The sequence below is a fragment of the Petaurus breviceps genome, unplaced genomic scaffold (assembly GCF_028583685.1).
Source record: "Petaurus breviceps papuanus isolate PSGF00001 unplaced genomic scaffold, PetGlider_PUasm1.0 126, whole genome shotgun sequence".
Taxonomy (NCBI): Eukaryota; Metazoa; Chordata; class Mammalia; order Diprotodontia; family Petauridae; genus Petaurus; species Petaurus breviceps.
In genome coordinates this window covers 2,806,949-2,823,106 of record NW_027185655.1, presented here as the reverse complement: position 1 = coordinate 2,823,106, position 16,158 = coordinate 2,806,949, and the positions used below count along the sequence as shown (strand labels likewise).

The 16,158-nt window shown below is 48.1% G+C and overlaps 1 protein-coding gene across 7 annotated transcripts in view; it reads right to left on the bottom strand.

The window, feature by feature from the left end:
* The window catches only part of RUFY3 (RUN and FYVE domain containing 3), a 127,740-nt gene extending 114,233 nt beyond the window's left edge, over positions 1-13,507 (bottom strand). For all 7 annotated transcript variants that reach the window (XR_011168949.1, XM_069091476.1, XM_069091491.1 and 4 more), the window contains exon 1: positions 13,165-13,507. Coding sequence is in view for 6 of the 7 variants with exons in the window: in XM_069091476.1 (XP_068947577.1) it covers positions 13,165-13,492 (328 nt within the window). In the remaining variant the exon portion in view is untranslated. The remainder of the gene's footprint in view (positions 1-13,164) is intronic.
* Positions 13,508-16,158: the final 2,651 nt, after the last annotated feature.

Genomic DNA, 16,158 nt, shown 5'->3' with positions numbered 1-16,158 from the left:
TTCCTTCCTTCCTTCCTTCCTTCCTTCCTTCCTTCCTTCCTTCCTTCATCTCTTTCTCTTTCCTTTTTGTCACAGGGAAAACCAAGCTATGTATTGTGACTCCAACTTCAAGAAAGTTAGCTTAAGAAAACCTGCTTGGGCTCAATGCCCAGAACTGAGGGAAGGAAGGAAGGAAGGAAGGAAGGAAGGAAGGAAGGAAGGAAGGAAGGGAGGGAGGGAGGGAGGGAGAAAGAAAAAGAGAGAAAGAAGGAAGGAAAGAAAGGTCAAATCTACCCTCTATTTCTATGCAGTCCTCATCACTAACCCATCTCCCTGGCCCAGATTTCCTCCCATTCAGATACTCTGACTTTGGGGGAGCTGTTAGGTAAAGCCTTACGTAACTCCAAAGTAGGATTTCATTACTATTCCCATCGGGCTTCACCATGCCACCATCCTCCATGGGACTGGTAATTTGCTCCTATAAGCTCAGACATCTCCTGGAATTAACCCATTTACACTCGATTATACTTGATCCCCCCCAATCTGCCCCAACACTGCAGGGCAGGAGTGTTCCTTCACCTAGAAGTCTGCCCTCAGTAAAAGCTTCACCTCAAATCTGGTTACTTATTTTCTTTAATCTATAATCCTCTGCAGCAGGGGCTCAATGATCACTACTTGAGTAAATGCTGCTTCCTAAATAGACCAGGTTGATGACTAACCACAGTAGTCTTAAAATAGCAAACAGCATTTTAACTCCAGCCCTTAACCGTGGCCAGGCACTGGGGATGAGGCTGGGGTGAAGGGAGGGTGGAGATGGGTGCAGGTTAAGGACTCATCAGTGAGGGAAAAGCATAAGATAAGCAGAACCATCTCCCATCTCCACGGGTGAGAAGGCAAGGAGGTGGGAAATGCCCAGAGAATGAGTCCCAGCCACTGTGAAAGAGAGTGAGCGTGACTGGGGCCCCTCAGGAAGTGGTGGTTTGCTCTGATCAAGGCAAACAGCCCTCCAGCCAAGGAGTATTTATTAACTAGATTGGAAATCAGTGAATTAGATTCATTCTGAGCAGAAGGGAGTGGCAGATCATGGCCAGCCCAGTCTGAGGGTGAAGAGGGTTAACAAAGCATAAGAACTCAGCTAAGGTGCCCCAGAGGGGAGGGATGCACACCAGTTAGCTAACCCTTATTAGGCCCAAGAAAGAGAAGTGACAGGAAGATAGGGGCCCTGACACCAGAGGAATTCTAGCAACCTTGAGCCTTGATTAGAGTAACTGAGGGTCACTTCTTTACCCCACTGGAGAATTCAATCCCTTTTGTCTCCTGGGCATAAACCCCCACCCAGGCCCCCTCACATCTACAGGCCGTCCAGAAATCAGCACTGGCTGATTGCGCTTGGGCCACCCACAGGACTTGCTTTCTCTAAACCAGAACCAACAGGGGCCTCCAGCAGGACATAAAAGCAGGTCTGTGTGGTTTCTCTACTATTGGCTGGAACAAGGTGGCAGGAGGCTTTATCTGCACTCCTTGATGTTGTAGGCCCCTTACAAGCTTTTCAGCTTTTTACAATCTTATCTTCTCCCTTTAGATGGTGAGCTCCCTGAGGGTGGAGATCCTAGTTTGCTTTTCTTTGAGGCCCCAGAATTTAGCACAGTGCCTGGAACATTCTGCTGTTCAGTGGTTTCAGTCATGGTTGACTCTCTGTGACCCCATTTGGGGTTTTCTTGGCAAAGACACTGCAGAGGTTTGCCATTTCCTTCTCCAGCTCATTTGACATGAGGAAATGGAGGCAAACAGGGGTAAATGACTTGCCTAGGGTCATACAGCTAGGAAGTGTCTGAGATTGAATTTTAACTCAGTAAGATGAGTCTTCCAGACTTCAGGCCAGGCCCTCTATCCACTGTACCACCTCGCTGCCCTTGCCTGGCACACGGTAGGCCCCTAATCAATGTTTAATGACTGACTGGGCAGAATATCTCCAACATGGCCCTTACCAAACCTTTCTACTCTAGGTCTTTTAGGGGAAAACCCAAGACTGATTCAGCAGAGGCCAGATGTACACTTTCCATGGCTTTTTGCAGAACTTTTTGGGTTTTCCCAACATCTACAACAGACTGAAGAGGTTATTTTTAAGCCAGTTATTTTCAGCACCAGGAATGAAAACTGCAGTGGGTGAGTGAGAAAAGAATAGCAGAAAGCCAGAGCCACAGTTGTGATCTGGGGCTTTGGGGATGAAGGACGGTGTTCCCAGACACAGAACTCTATATAAATGCATTTATGTGAGACAAAATATACAAAATAATTCTAAGTCCAATGGTTTCCCATGGAATTGACCCACAACTCCACTGGCTTCCTGTATGTGTGCTAACCACAGTGTCCCAGTTTAGCACTGGTGATGACCAGTAAGCAGGGCCAGGCACCCCCCGACCTCCCAGAGCCACAGAGCTCACATTTTCATTCCATCTTCCAGAAGCAGAGAGGGGTCATGGAGCCATGTAAATGAAGATCAACATTAGGGTCCTTGTATAAGCACAGAGAGAATTAACCTGGGTTCAAGTCCTACCCCTGACACATTCTGACTGAGTGAGGAGGGCAAATCACAGCCAGAGGTGGGAGAGGGTGGGGGGAGTTATCTCAGAAAGCAGGTAAATTGGAGAAATTTTTTTTTTTTACCAGGTGCTGGTCTATGCATTGGCAGGAATTTCCACATTTGGGAGGTTCCCCCTAAACCAATGAAATCATAGCCCCCCCCCAACTCTATACATTATGTGTATATATAGGTATATGTATGTTATTTACATGTGTGTATGCATGTATAGTATACACACAATATAGGCACACACATGAATATTCCATTCACATATAATCTATAGGGAGCTCATACACTACACGCATGTACGTACACACATAACACATGTTACACACACATAAATAGACACTCATCCACATAATCTCCATGGAACTCAAACCTATCATTTTGACCTCATTTTTACTAGTTCTAGCTGAGTTAGCCACCTGAAGGTTTCACTCTGCCAAGTGAAAAGTCACCGGTTATATAACAAGAGACTTGAGTCAAACCAAAAATGAAAACCAGTTCAAATTTAGAAAAGACACTTCCTCTTCAGAATATGCCTACTCCCCTTTCTGTTGCTACAACTTCCACAGAGAATAGGTATCGGAAACTGACATGGTATGTCCCATGAGCATATTGCACAATTTAGAGAAGACCAGTGGCCCCCCACCCCCATCACCCTGATTCCTTCCTCAATATTAAACTTTAGCACTAAATTAAAAAACACTAAACTCAAAGGGTTAATTCACATTCACTTCTCTCCACTCACAGAGCTCCCACGGTCTACTCATCTCCCTGCCTTGAGTCCAAAGGTTAACTTGGGATCTGTGAACTTTTGAAAATTATTTTCTGCTAATCCCATTTCCATAGAATTAGTTTCCTTTTTAATCCCATATATTATTTTATGCATTTAAAAAAAATTTTCTGATAAAAGGCTTCACCAGACTGCCAAAGAATCCCTGCCCTGGTCTCTCCCTGCTCCAAAGTCATTCTGCACTCATCAGTCAAAGTTAATTTCTTAAAATGTAGGAGGTCATTCCTGACCTCTGTCCATGCCACATGGCTCCAGGAATAAATATAAAATACTGTCGCCTTTACAGCCTGGTCCCTTCTTACCTTTCCAATGGTCCTATACTTTCCTTGGGGCTCCGTCCCTCAACATCATAATCCATGCTGGCACATGGCCCTCCATTTCCCACCTACCACACACCTTTGCCCTGGCTGGCCCCAGTGATGTTATAACTTGTATTTACATAGCTCTTTACACCCTGTGTCCCTCATTAGAATGTCAGCTCCTTGGGGTATTTTTTTTTGCTTTTTTTCTATTCTTGGTGCTTACTAGCAAGGTGCCTTGCCTGACATATAGGAAGCAGCTTGGCCAACACATGCTCATGGGCACCTTCCTGCCTTTCCAGGACTGTGATTCCTTGCGCTCCACTCTGGCTCAGCGGCTCCTTCTTGCACCTCTCACTGCAGGCATCCCTGAGGACCTGACTCTCGATCCACTCTGTCCCCGTTGTTGCTGGCTGGATCACCCTCTGGGCCTGGAGTGATCTCAGACCTCCTCACTTCCAACTTTAGTCAAGCCTTCGCTCAAATCTCACCTTCACTCTAATTCTGCATGAGCCCTGCATGTTCACAGTGATTTCTATGTTGTCTGTGTGTTAGGATGCTGAGGGCAGGGCCAGGTCTTTCCCCTTCTTTGCACAGTGACTAGCACATAGTGAGAGCTGGATAAATGCTTGACTGACTCTTGTATTCATCCTGTCACTACTACGAGGCCTCCCAGGATCTCCTCAACTCACCAGCTCACAGCTATCTCTAAGTGTAGAGAAGGTGTCAATGTAATAGGCTGAGGGCAGCTCTTAGCACAAGGCCTGACACACAGCAGGCGCTTAATAACTACTGACTGAGAAAGAACGGGTTTATCACGGCTCTGCAAAGAGCAAAGCACATGGCCAAGAGCTAGAAAATCACACACCTTATTGAATCAGCATGTCTTAAGAGTACTGATCAACGCAATGACCAAACACTTCTTCAGAGGGGCAATAATGGAGCCCGCTGCCTGCCACCTGGCAGGACCAGAGAGGCGGATGGAGACAGCAATGCGCTTCTGAATGTGGCCCAGTGTGTGGACTGTCTTTGCTGGAGTTCGTCTGTTCTTACAAGAGAGCGCTGTGATTTTTTATTCGTGGGAGGGAGGAGACAGTGAAGGAAAAGGGAAAAAAGGGTCATTTTAGCATTTTAAAAGCTTGTGCCTATGAACACATGCACACAGACATGGATAAGCAGGGCAGCTCTGAAACCAATGTGAAACCACAAATCTCTATTAAGTTTAGCACATATATAGAGAGAGATCGAAATATATTTCTTTATATAATATACTCCCACATTATGTATTTACTTATATGAAATATATATGTATATGTAATATAAATATAAAAATCTAATGTGAATTCTTTGTATTCTACATTACATTATATGTGTTATATATATTATAAACATATAAAATAAATATATTTACATATAAACGCACACACATGTGTAAATTCTTGCCATACATCTATTGTTATTCCATAGATGTATGGTTTCATATTTGATTCTCTTTTGTCTGTTCCTTTGAATATATGGAAATACTCACATTTGCGGATGACTGTTAAGCTCAAAATAACAAAAATGTTTAATGTTACCATGAAAGAAAATGATCGATTTTTAGAAATTATGCTGCTCCAAAAGCATACGTCAGTGCCTACCCCCACTCTCACCCCCCAAACAAATGCTTTTCCATTGACAGTAAGGACTTTGGGAGTTTCTTGTCTGAATTTTAAACAGCATACAGGAAAAGAATGGATTTAAAGCAAACCAATCCTGGTACAGAAACACCTTGGATCCTATACAAAAATCACTATTAAAAGAAAGGACTCAAGAATTGCCTATTCAGAGTGAACTGGAACGATCTGATACTGACAATTTTTGTTAACGGCTTTTTCAAGGGCTTTCCGGACCTAGATTCAAATCTGACCTGTCCTGTGCCTGTGTAAATAGATAAACCACTTAATTAACCTCTTTAGATCTCAGTTTCCTTTATCTGTAAAATGAGGTGGTTGCACTAGAACAACTCAGATAGAAACCGGGGCCAACATCCATAAGGATCCCTGAAGGCCACACAATGACTCAGAAAACCGTACATGCTCATAGATTTCTTTGTTTAAAATCTAGGAGGGACCACATATTAATGGGGGTCAGGCCACGTGTGGCTGCTTGTCTGATACCTCTGAAGTAAACTCACTTTTGTGATTCTAAGTGGAAAGAACACTGAAGGGGGTGGGGGGAACCTGGGTCCCAGTTCTGCTATGTAACTAGCCCTAGGCCAACACTTTTGGTAAGCCATGCCCTTCCTAGAGTTCAGCTTCCCCATCAGTAAAATGATGGTCAGTAGAAGGGCCTTTCAAGCTCTGAATGTTCTAATTCTGCTACTTGAGGACAAGGCAAAAGCCAGGATGAGCTGACTATATTTGTGGGTACCACTCCAAATGTCAACTGCAGGGGAATGGGGAGAGAAACAGGCAGGTGGCATGGGTGTCCCCTTGTCTCTAGAACCTCAAAGGAGCCCCATCTTCATAAAATGACTTTACAGAAATTAGGATTGGGAGAAGGGACTGTTGAATTTCAGGGTGTTAAAGTTATTCCTAAGGATGTGACCTCTCACGGACTTCAGAGCTAATTTTGGCTGACAAAAGCCTAACATGATGTTGAGCTGGAAGAAGTCCCACCCTCTCATTTTAAAGATATGAAAACTCCAGGCTCAGACACTGGTCCAAGGTCACACAGAAGAACCTGGGTTGGAATCTAGGTCATCGACTCCAATGCAAGTTTCTTCTTTGGTGCACTGGGTCACCCAACATAGAAGAATTTTTTGAAAGAGTCAAAGGTAAGCAGCCCACAGAAATTTTTGAGATATCATATTTTCCCCTCTGAAGACCAGCAGAGCACAGGCTTTTGAATTAACAGTATAGCACTGATTTAGAAAGACTGAATATTTAATGGACCTTAAAACCATTAAGAACATACCCCCAGAGGTGATGGCTATCATCTAACCTCCCCTTTCACCTCTAGTAAGTACAAAAGGTTCACCATTGATGCCGTCTCTGCTCTTCTCATACAAGATTAATTTCTTTGAGCTATTTTAGGCACTGCTAAACAATTAAAATAAAGCTACTCCAAAAGCATACCTGAAATTCTCTACTTTGGGGCTGGTCAGGGCCTAGGCTAAAAAGCTATTCACTGCCCCATCTTCCCCAACATTCAGACATTGAAATAATTATGACATTTACTAGGTAGGCAATTCTCAAAGTTGTAACCTGGGAGACAGATCACATCTGCAGTCAAAAGAAAACCCCATTCCACCCACCCCACCCCCAAAATTATGTATTTTATACTTTGGACATAACATCAGGAAAGATTTAAAGAAGAAAAACTCATGCTTGGGGGGGAGGGGTGTCTAAACTACTACACTCAAAAAAAGCAAATTTTTCATGGAACTATTTCAGCATTACACTTTTATGACTGGGTGGCATTTAAAATAGTGCCTGGCATACAGGAGGCACTTAGTAAATGCTTATGGACTGATTGGCCAGAGTCAGGGATGTCACAGAACAGAGAACATTTCACTGGCAAAAAGTAAACAAGTACGCAAGTAAATAGAAAAATAAATTAATAGAGAGGTCATTCCTTTAAAAAAAAAAGTTTTAAGCTTAATGAAATTATTTATACACCATGCCATAGTAACTCTCACTCAAATTCCAACTGTTATTGATTTGAGTGTTAACCTGGGATCCTTGGGAAACTAGGTGGTTTTTTTTTTTTAACAAGTTGATAAATGTATTGCAACCTAAATTAGCTCCCATTTTAATCCAAAGTATTTTATCTTATCCATTCAAAACCATTATTCAGAAAAGTGGTCCATAAGCTTCCCCAGACTGCCAAAGGGTTCCAGGACCCCAAAAAGCTGAAGAGCTGGCCCAGGATTACAAGGTTACTTTTCTCAGCAGACTTTAGAAAACAAGGAGGCCACCCCAGTAAGAAGTCAAAATAAATCTCGATTCCCAAATTCGATTCAATTCAAACAAACGTGGATTCAATATCCAGCCTGAGCAAAGCCCTGCAGACCTGGAGAAAACAAGGAAAGAAAGTCTTGGCCCAACAGAAGCTTCCATTTACTTAAGGCTTAGAATTGTTGTGATTTAATCTTCCTTTCAGTCGTGTCAGACCCTTTGTGACCCCATGTGGGGTTTTCTTGGCAAAGATATTGGAGTGGTTTGCCATTTCCTTCTCCAGCTCATTTGACAGATGAGGAAACTGAGGTAAACAGGGGTAAGTGACTTGCCTAGAGTCACACAGCTGGTAGTGTCTGAGGCCAGATTTGGACTCAGGAAGAGGAGTTTTCCTGACTCCAATAGTTTTGGGCAAATGTCACCCTCTCCTTTCCAAATCTGCCCAAATCACTGAGACAACCTCCCCTCATATCTGTACATATTATTTGTCAAAAGTATATAAGCTGTTTGGGGACAGTGGCTGTTTTCACTTTGTATCCCCAAAGCCCAACGTGCCTGGCCCATCCTAGGCATTTAATAAAGCCCTGTTACCTGATTCATGGATTTAACCCACCCAGGAAGGGAAGCCATCATGCCACAAAATGACCATCTTTAACAAGGGCTGCACATCGCTATGCCCCCTCAGATCCCTCTGTATCATAAAGGCACACAACCCAAGTTTGTGAAACTCAAGATTTCATCCCTGACGATCTGCTGTGGCCATGCTTGAAAGGGTCCAGTATTGAATTTCCCTTCTTCCCCCCTACCCCGTCCTTTTCCCTTTCACTGTCCCTCCTGGGCCTAGCACTAGGAAACTTGACCTACTGGTTGGCTCCAGTTGCCCTAATAAGGAGATTTCACTGGCAACAAATGGGGCAAGCAATGTTTGAAAGGCCCAATCAAGCGCTGCCCTGGCATGCAGGAAGAATACGTGAATTTGGTTCTCAAAGGCTGCAGTTGCTTCCAAGAGGCCTGGTAACTGGGGGGAGGGTGCTTGAAGGGGTGTCAGGTTCCTGCAGGAAGGGCTGCCCTTTCCCTAGTCTGCAAGGCCAGACTGTTCCAGGGCTTGTGGGGGCAAGCCTTTGAGCTCAGAGCCTGGCAAGGAAAGGGAGGGCAATGGGAGGTAGGGCTGCCCTACCCACCCAGGAACTTATGATAGCCACAAGGAAGAGCAGGACCAGGAAAACCAGAGAAGGGAGTTTCTGGCTTTCGCTGAGCAGAGCTCAGAGATCAGGGTGCCTGAGAATTAAGAGAGTTCTGGAGAGATTAAGAATTCTGTTTCCTATACAGAGATTTCCACAACAGCATGATTCTTAGGGAAAGATTTATTAGAGGGTCGTGCTGAAAACCTAATGCTGGGGGCAAGGAAGCCAGCACACCCCAAACCTGTTCCTGTTGGAAGTTGTTCTGGCAATGCCAACTCCAAAGGGAATGGGAAGTCTCTGTTGGGCAGCCCCCCACCCCGTCCCAATGTATTACCTTTGCTGGAGACGGGAAGGAGTCTAATGGGCAGCTTTGATTAGGCCTTAGACATTTTCAGGGGTGGGTATGATAATAGAGACCTCAAATCTCAATAGAGATCTCAAATGGAACACCGAGTGGTAATGTGGAAATTGGAGACCCTCATTTCCTAGGTTTGGAGAAACAAAGACAGAAAGCAAGGCAGAAACTTTTATTTGAGAGATTTTTCATGGAAAATTCCAGATGGGGGTGGTAGGGCAAGAGAAAAGAAAGAAGCTGACCCTTTGGAGTCAGAGCCCAGGATTAAGTCCAGGCTGTATGAGCCCTGGAATCCTAGGCCAAAAGGGTCAAATCTTGGGGCCCCTCTGGGATGTCACCCATGTCCTTTGCCTGGATGATGGTCCAGTAAAGGAGACCAACAAAGGCCATTTGAAGAGGACAGACAGATGGAAAGCTGGACCATACCCACAAACTGGGCCCCCTTCTCTAAACCACCTCTCCCGTGATCTCTCATCAGTTTCCATGAATTCAGTCCTCATCTCTATGCAGATATAACCCAGCTCTACATCTTCAGCCCCAATCTCTTAGCTGAGGCCGTTCTCAAATCAGCTGCCTTCTGCATATAACCAGCAGGCCTTCCTGGAGGTACCACAAACTCAACATGTCCAAAACACCGTCTTTCCCCCAAAGCTCTCCCTTCTTCCAAACTTCCCCAGTACCTTTGAGGCTGCCCCTATACTCCTACTCACATCCCCAGCTCAGCCTTGGTGCCAGCTTCCATGCCCTACCCAGCTCATTCTACCAGGTCAAATCTGCCTCAAATCCCACCTTTGACAACAGGCCGTTCTCACCCCCCAACCCTGAGCCTTCTTTCCAAATTACCAGTCACTTAAACTGTACCGATTGGGAGAGTCAACGTGTGGCATGCTGTCTCTCTTACTAGAGAGGGGGGTCCTAGTGGACAGGGGCTAGGTTTTCTGCCATTTGTATCCCGAGAGCCTCTCTCTGCGCCTAGTCCAAAATACACATTTAATAGATGCTTGTTCTGGCTCAGACACTTGATACAGTACTTACTAGCTGTGTGACCCTGACCAAGTCACTTAATACTGCCTTGCCCCACCCCCCAAAAAAAGTGTGCTGACTGAGGAGATATTGGTACAATTTCAACTTTTGCCTTTTATGGGAAAAAATGTCTAATTTTATTCCTTATAGCAGTAGTCCCAAAACTTTTGTGTCTAAGGTCCCCTTTACACTCTTCAAACTGAGAGGCCCCTTCCCCCAAAAGCTTCTGTTTATGTGACTTGTACTGACCAACATTTATCCCACTAGAAACTAAGATGCAGATTATAAAAAGTTTGACCTGGATCAGCTGCCCCTGAAATGGGGTCCCCAGGGCACAGTGGGAGAATGCTGTCTTACAGCCACGCCTCAAGACATGCACGCCTTCCACCCAGGTGGTCCTTTTTTCTAGGCCCCTTCCTTATTCTATGCTCACTCCTGGCCTTAAGAGGCTTGGGTTACCCAGAATAGAACAGTCAGACTGTTGTGGATCATCCCATCAGGCACCTGCAGTGACCTCGGAGAGTCTGCAGGAGGCCAGCAGCCAGGACAGGGCTTGGCTCCCATTTAACAAGAGCTATTCATCAATAATAGGGGCAGTGGATAGGGCACTAGGCCTGGAGCCAGGAAGATCTGAGCTCAAATCCAGCCTAAGACACTTACTAGCTGGGTGACCCTGGGGAAGTCATAACCTCTGTTTGCCTTGATCACTGGAAAAGGAAATAAATCACTCCAGTATATTTGCCAAGAAAAGCTTACAGTAGTATGGCCCTTGGGTGGAGGAAGAGTTGGACCCGAAGGAGTGACTAAATAATTAATTCAGTAATTATTAAGTATGGGCACTGCTAGGTGCTAGGATTCAAATGATAGTCTCTGTCCTTCAAGGAGCTTATATTCCAATGGGGAGATGAAACATGAGCATGGTATAAGTGTGAACAGAGGTAACCTGAGGTGAGGGGGGAGGGGAGAGAGAGAGTGGAAGAGAGAAAAAAAGGGAGAGAGAGAGGGAGGGAAGGAGAGAGAAAGAAGGGAGAGACAGAGAAAGAAAGATAAGGGAGGGACAGAGAAACAGAGAGGAGAGAGAGAGAGAGAGAGAAACTATTTTCTCGGGATCGGGGAAAGCTGTTCCATGGTACCTGAGGTTTAAAGGAAGAAGGGGGCCAGCTTGTGTGTGAATAGATGGGGGTAGGAGGTCGGAGACAGTGTGCTGGGATAGGGTGAAAAGGGAGTAATGGAAATCTGGTTCGAAAGGTAGGTTTAAGACAGATTGTGGGAGATGCCAAGCAGAAGAATCCATGTTTCAGTGTGAGGGGCCCTTTCCTTGTTTAGCCTATTATATCACTCTGTTTGGCAAGCTGGAGAGCTCTGGGAACCACTCCGGTACTACGCAGTTGGCAAGGATAAAGATCTACTGCCTGGAATTATGACCTAGACAAAGATCAAACTAGGTCCGTCTCAAGGGGGGGGGGGGTGGTCCCTGGGAGCCTCCCTCAGAGCCCTGGTTTATTCACAGGGATTGGGGGCTTCCAGTCAATTCCACTCTCTGGGGTTCAACTGCCCACACCCAGGGGAGTATCCAAGGTCTGTTGTGCACGGAGAAGGCCCTCAGCAAGCACCCAGTTTAGCAATACAATGAATGCCAAAGACAAAAACTGCTTCCTCTTCAATTTTCAGGTTAACGCCACACACACATAGTTGGAATTTCAACTGTTTGTATTTCCATGCCCTTGGACACAAGAAGTGTTTGTGGATCTCAGAGCTTTTGCAGGCACTGAGGAGGGAGACTTGGGAATCTCTTTTTAAATTTCCCTGGAAGCAAATGTTTAGGAGGACGGACTTGTGATTTCACTGAGAGAGAGAACTTCCCGATAAAGGGGCAGCCAGCAGACCAGCACCCTCAGAGAAGCCTTGGAGCAAGCAGCGGAGCCCACTGAGAGCGCCCAGGGTCAGGATAAAGGTCAGAGGTGTGGCTGGAACCCGGGTCCTCCAACCCCCCCTCCCCCCAGGACCGGCCGGCCTCTCCGGCCACTGTCTGCCCGGGAGCACCAAGGGGCCCCTTCTGCTCCTGGCTCCCAGGGCAGCTCTCAGACCCACTAGGCCACACTCACTGGAGCCAAGCCCCGGGCTAACCTCAACCTCCCTCTAGCGGGGTCTTAGCCTCCCCTCCTGACCACCACTCAGCGTACTGATGTACTCGCTCTTCGATCGGGGCACGGACGCCCCTTGTTTTTACGAAGGCGGCTGGAGCAGGGAACTCTTATGCGGATGGACATAACCAGACCGGGCAGCAGGGATGACTTGGGGAGAATGCAAACTTGGAAGCAAGGGGCGGAGTTGGGAGAAGCCCGACCGGGGCAGCCCTGCTTCTCCCCGCTCCTCCCCTCGGAAGGACGCACTAACCGGGGCTGTCCGCCCCTCGTGCGGGCTTCAAGGACCCCTGAGGGGTGTAGATGGAGCCCTAGCCCCACTGGGAAGGGGTGCGGGGGTGGGGTGGGGTGGCCCGGCTGGGAAGGAGTGTGGAGTGCGGGGTAGTCCCGGCCCGGCTGGGAAGGGGTTCGGGGTGGCCCTGGCTGGGAAGGGGTGCGGGGGTGTGGGGTGGCCAGGTGGCTCCGGCTGGGAGGGGTGCGGGGTGGCCCCGGATCCCTGGAAAGGGTGCTGAATGGCTCTGGCCCGGCTGGGAAGGGGTGCGGGGGGCGGGGTGGCCCCGGCCCCGCTGGGAAGGGGGCTGGCCTCAGCCTACTCCAGGGGGTGAGGGGAGCGGGGCGTGTATAAGGGGTGGGGTGGCTCCAGCCCCACCTAGGAAGGGGTGCCGGGGGGGGGGGGGGGGGGGCCCCGGGGGGGGGCGGGCCGACGCCTCCGCCGGGGGGGGGGGGGGGGGGGGGGGGGGGGGGGTGGTCCGGAGGAGGGTGGACCCAGTCCTCAGCCAGGAAGGGGTGGGGTTGGGGTCTATCGGCGGCACGTGGGGGAGCCCCCTCTTCTCCCGCCCCCCTCCCGTCTCATACTCACGGGGCTTGGAGCCGCCGGGCGCCGGGGAGCTCAGCAGCAGGAAGGGCAGCGGCGAACCCGGGGACGGCGGCGTCCTCCAGCCCCACGGCGGGGGCTGCGGCTGCACGGGCGGCTGGTGGAGGGGCCGCGCCCCCGGGCCCGCGCCGCCATCGCCAGGGTATAGCAGGAAGAAGGGCGCGGGCTCGGGCGAGCCGGGCTCGGGGCTGCTGCCGGCCGGGGACTGCTGGGGCTCCCCGGCGCCCTCGGGCCGCGCCGCCGTCGCCGTCGCCGCCGCCGCCTGGCCAGGAGCCGGAGCCGGAATCGGAGCCGCAACCGGAGGCTCAGCCATCACGGCCGCCCTAAGCCGGCCCGACCAGCCCAGCCCAGCCCAGCCCAGCCCCGGGCGAGCGAGAGCGCCGAGGAGCTGGCGGCCCGGCCCCCCTCGGGGGCGGGGCGGGGGAGGAGCTGCCGCTGGGGCCCCGCCCGGAGCCTTCTCTCCGCCCCCGAGGCCTGGCCCCGCCCGCCCGGGGTGATGGGGGAGGGTCCCCCTCCCGAGAGAGCCGAGCTGGAGACCACCCGCGGCTTCCCGGATGCTCCCCTTCCTCTCCCTCTATGCCCCCACCCTTTGTCTAGGAGGAGGGACACGCCCCCGCCCCCCACGTGGGGTGGGGCCCTCCCTCTTTGACCCCAACCCTTGGTTTAGGGAAGACTGCACGCACCCCCTGTGCGGTTCACCTTCGTGGTTTAGCCCCACTCTAACTCCGTGTGCTCGAATGGCCTGGGAGGACGGGTCACTGACTCAGGCTAAGAAAGCCTTCCCCGCGGGGCTTTCGTTTCTAGCTGAAGCCCTTAGCCCGGGTATGGGGGCGTAGGTCCCGGTGCCAGGTAAAGGGGGTGTCCTCCCATCCCCTCCTTTTGTTCCCTGGATGTCACGTGTTTCCCTCGGGCTCTGGCCATTGTTCTCCCCCAGTGGGGGGGGGGTGCGTACTATCCTTGTCAGTAACGCCACTTTCACTAGTAATTGTGGTTTATTTTTAAATTAACGAGCATTTATTAAGCCCCATGGATGTGCCAGTCACTGTGCTTTTAAACTCTCGGGCTTGAGGGGAAAGAGGCAAAAAGAAGCTTAAAAAATGTTATCATTGTTTACAGATCCGATTAATTAACCCAGTCTGCCTCAAATATTATTTCTCTGAAATTTTCATCTTTTGCCATTAGTCCAGGCTTTAGACGTGCCTGGTGGGGGGGGGTTTTCTTTTTCTTTTTTTTTGGCAGGTGGATTCCGTCCAAAATAAAAGACCTTAACATAGAATAGTGAAGAAACCGTGTCACGCTGGCTCCATCTTCCCCATTCTCTTGGCCCTCCAATCGTGCTTTCCTTTAAAATGCCTTTGTATTGTTGCAGCATCGATGTGGAGGAGGAGAGGTAGCCTTCCCTGGAGAATGGATACAAAATGTCCAAATGCACTTCCCGTCCCAAAGGCACCAGAGCACCCAGAAGAGACTCTGCTCAGCTCTCCCAAGCACTGACAGTTAGAGGGGCTTTGCCCCAATGCCCCTCATCCCCATGACCCTGGGCAGAGGAATCCACTGAACCACCAGTGTGCTTGAAAGGCAGCCAGATGATGTACAGGGGTGGGGACTTGGAGTGAAGAAGAGTCAAGTTCAAATACTGACTCCGACTTTGGCAGTGACCTGGGCTAGTCACTTAACCTCTCTCTGCCTCAGTCTCCTCATTTAAGAGATTAGACTCCATGGCCTTCCCAGTTCTAAAGTGTAGAATCAATAAAGTCCCATTACATGGGCAAGACCAAATACAGAAAATCCTCTTGTTTTCAAAAGCCCTTCATGACCTGAAAGGTCTCTCCCTACCTTACTTTCCAAGGAGGACACTTAAGGGTAGTGACCTGACCTCCTCGATCTTTTGGGGGACTATTTGCAGAGGATTTCTTAGATAAAAGGACAGATATTCAAAATAATAGGAAATGGATACAAATATATGAGAACAAAGACCCACTGGCCTCCCTCTCCCTACTGGAGGTATTTTCTCCAGCTGTCTACCCTTCCTGGAATTCTATCCCTCCTCATCTGCCTCCTGGTTTCCCTGACTTTCTTTAATCCCGCTAAAATCTCACCTTTTATGTGAAGTAGTTCCCTTCCCCCATTATTGGTAATGCTTTCTGTGATCACATGTAATTTGTCCTGTATATGTCTTGTTTCTATATAGTTACTTCCATGTACTTTCTCCCCATCCCATTACACTGGGAGATGCTTGAAAGCAGGGCCAGTTTTGAGTATATGTATTGAGATTATTTTCCTGGCGAAGGCAGAGAGAAAAGAGATTGAGAAATCTCTTCCTATGGAGTTTTCATTTTTATTTTAGGAAAATTTTTGAGAAGAGACTTTAATAGCCATTTTAAGAGAGGCTGGTGTGGCACTGTTTTCAGACAAGTTAAAGAAAATTTCCTGTCGCTACAGACACATTTTGAAGCAGGGGTGAGCTGGGCCAAGCTCAAACAAGATTGCTAGTGATTAAATTTTCAGTGTGAGTCACCTCAAAAATCAGCAAATGTTATAAATCAGGGCTTAGTTTATTATTGTATTGATGGTAAATTTCTTTTTTAATTAATGGTGAGTCCCCTTTATAGATTTTAAGCTCCCTGAGGGCAGGGACTGTCTTTTGCCTTTTTTTTTTTTTTTTTGGTATCTTTTTAGCATTTAGCCCAGTGCTTGGGACAGAGTAATTGTGTAATAAATGTTTATTGGTTGATTGATTACTAGACTTAATAAAGTGAATCCAAAATGTTAATGATGCAGATTAAACTTAGACATATGTTGTGGGAACATTTTTCTTTTCCTCAAAGAGCTGGTTGTTAAATAGTTACCAGTGTACTACTGGTTTGAGGTAATTGGGATATTTTGTACAATAAAAAGACTTTAAATAATCATCTGTGTCTTTATTATTTGGCTTGTTAATAAATTGTATATTTTATCAGCTGGCCACTCCTCCCTGCC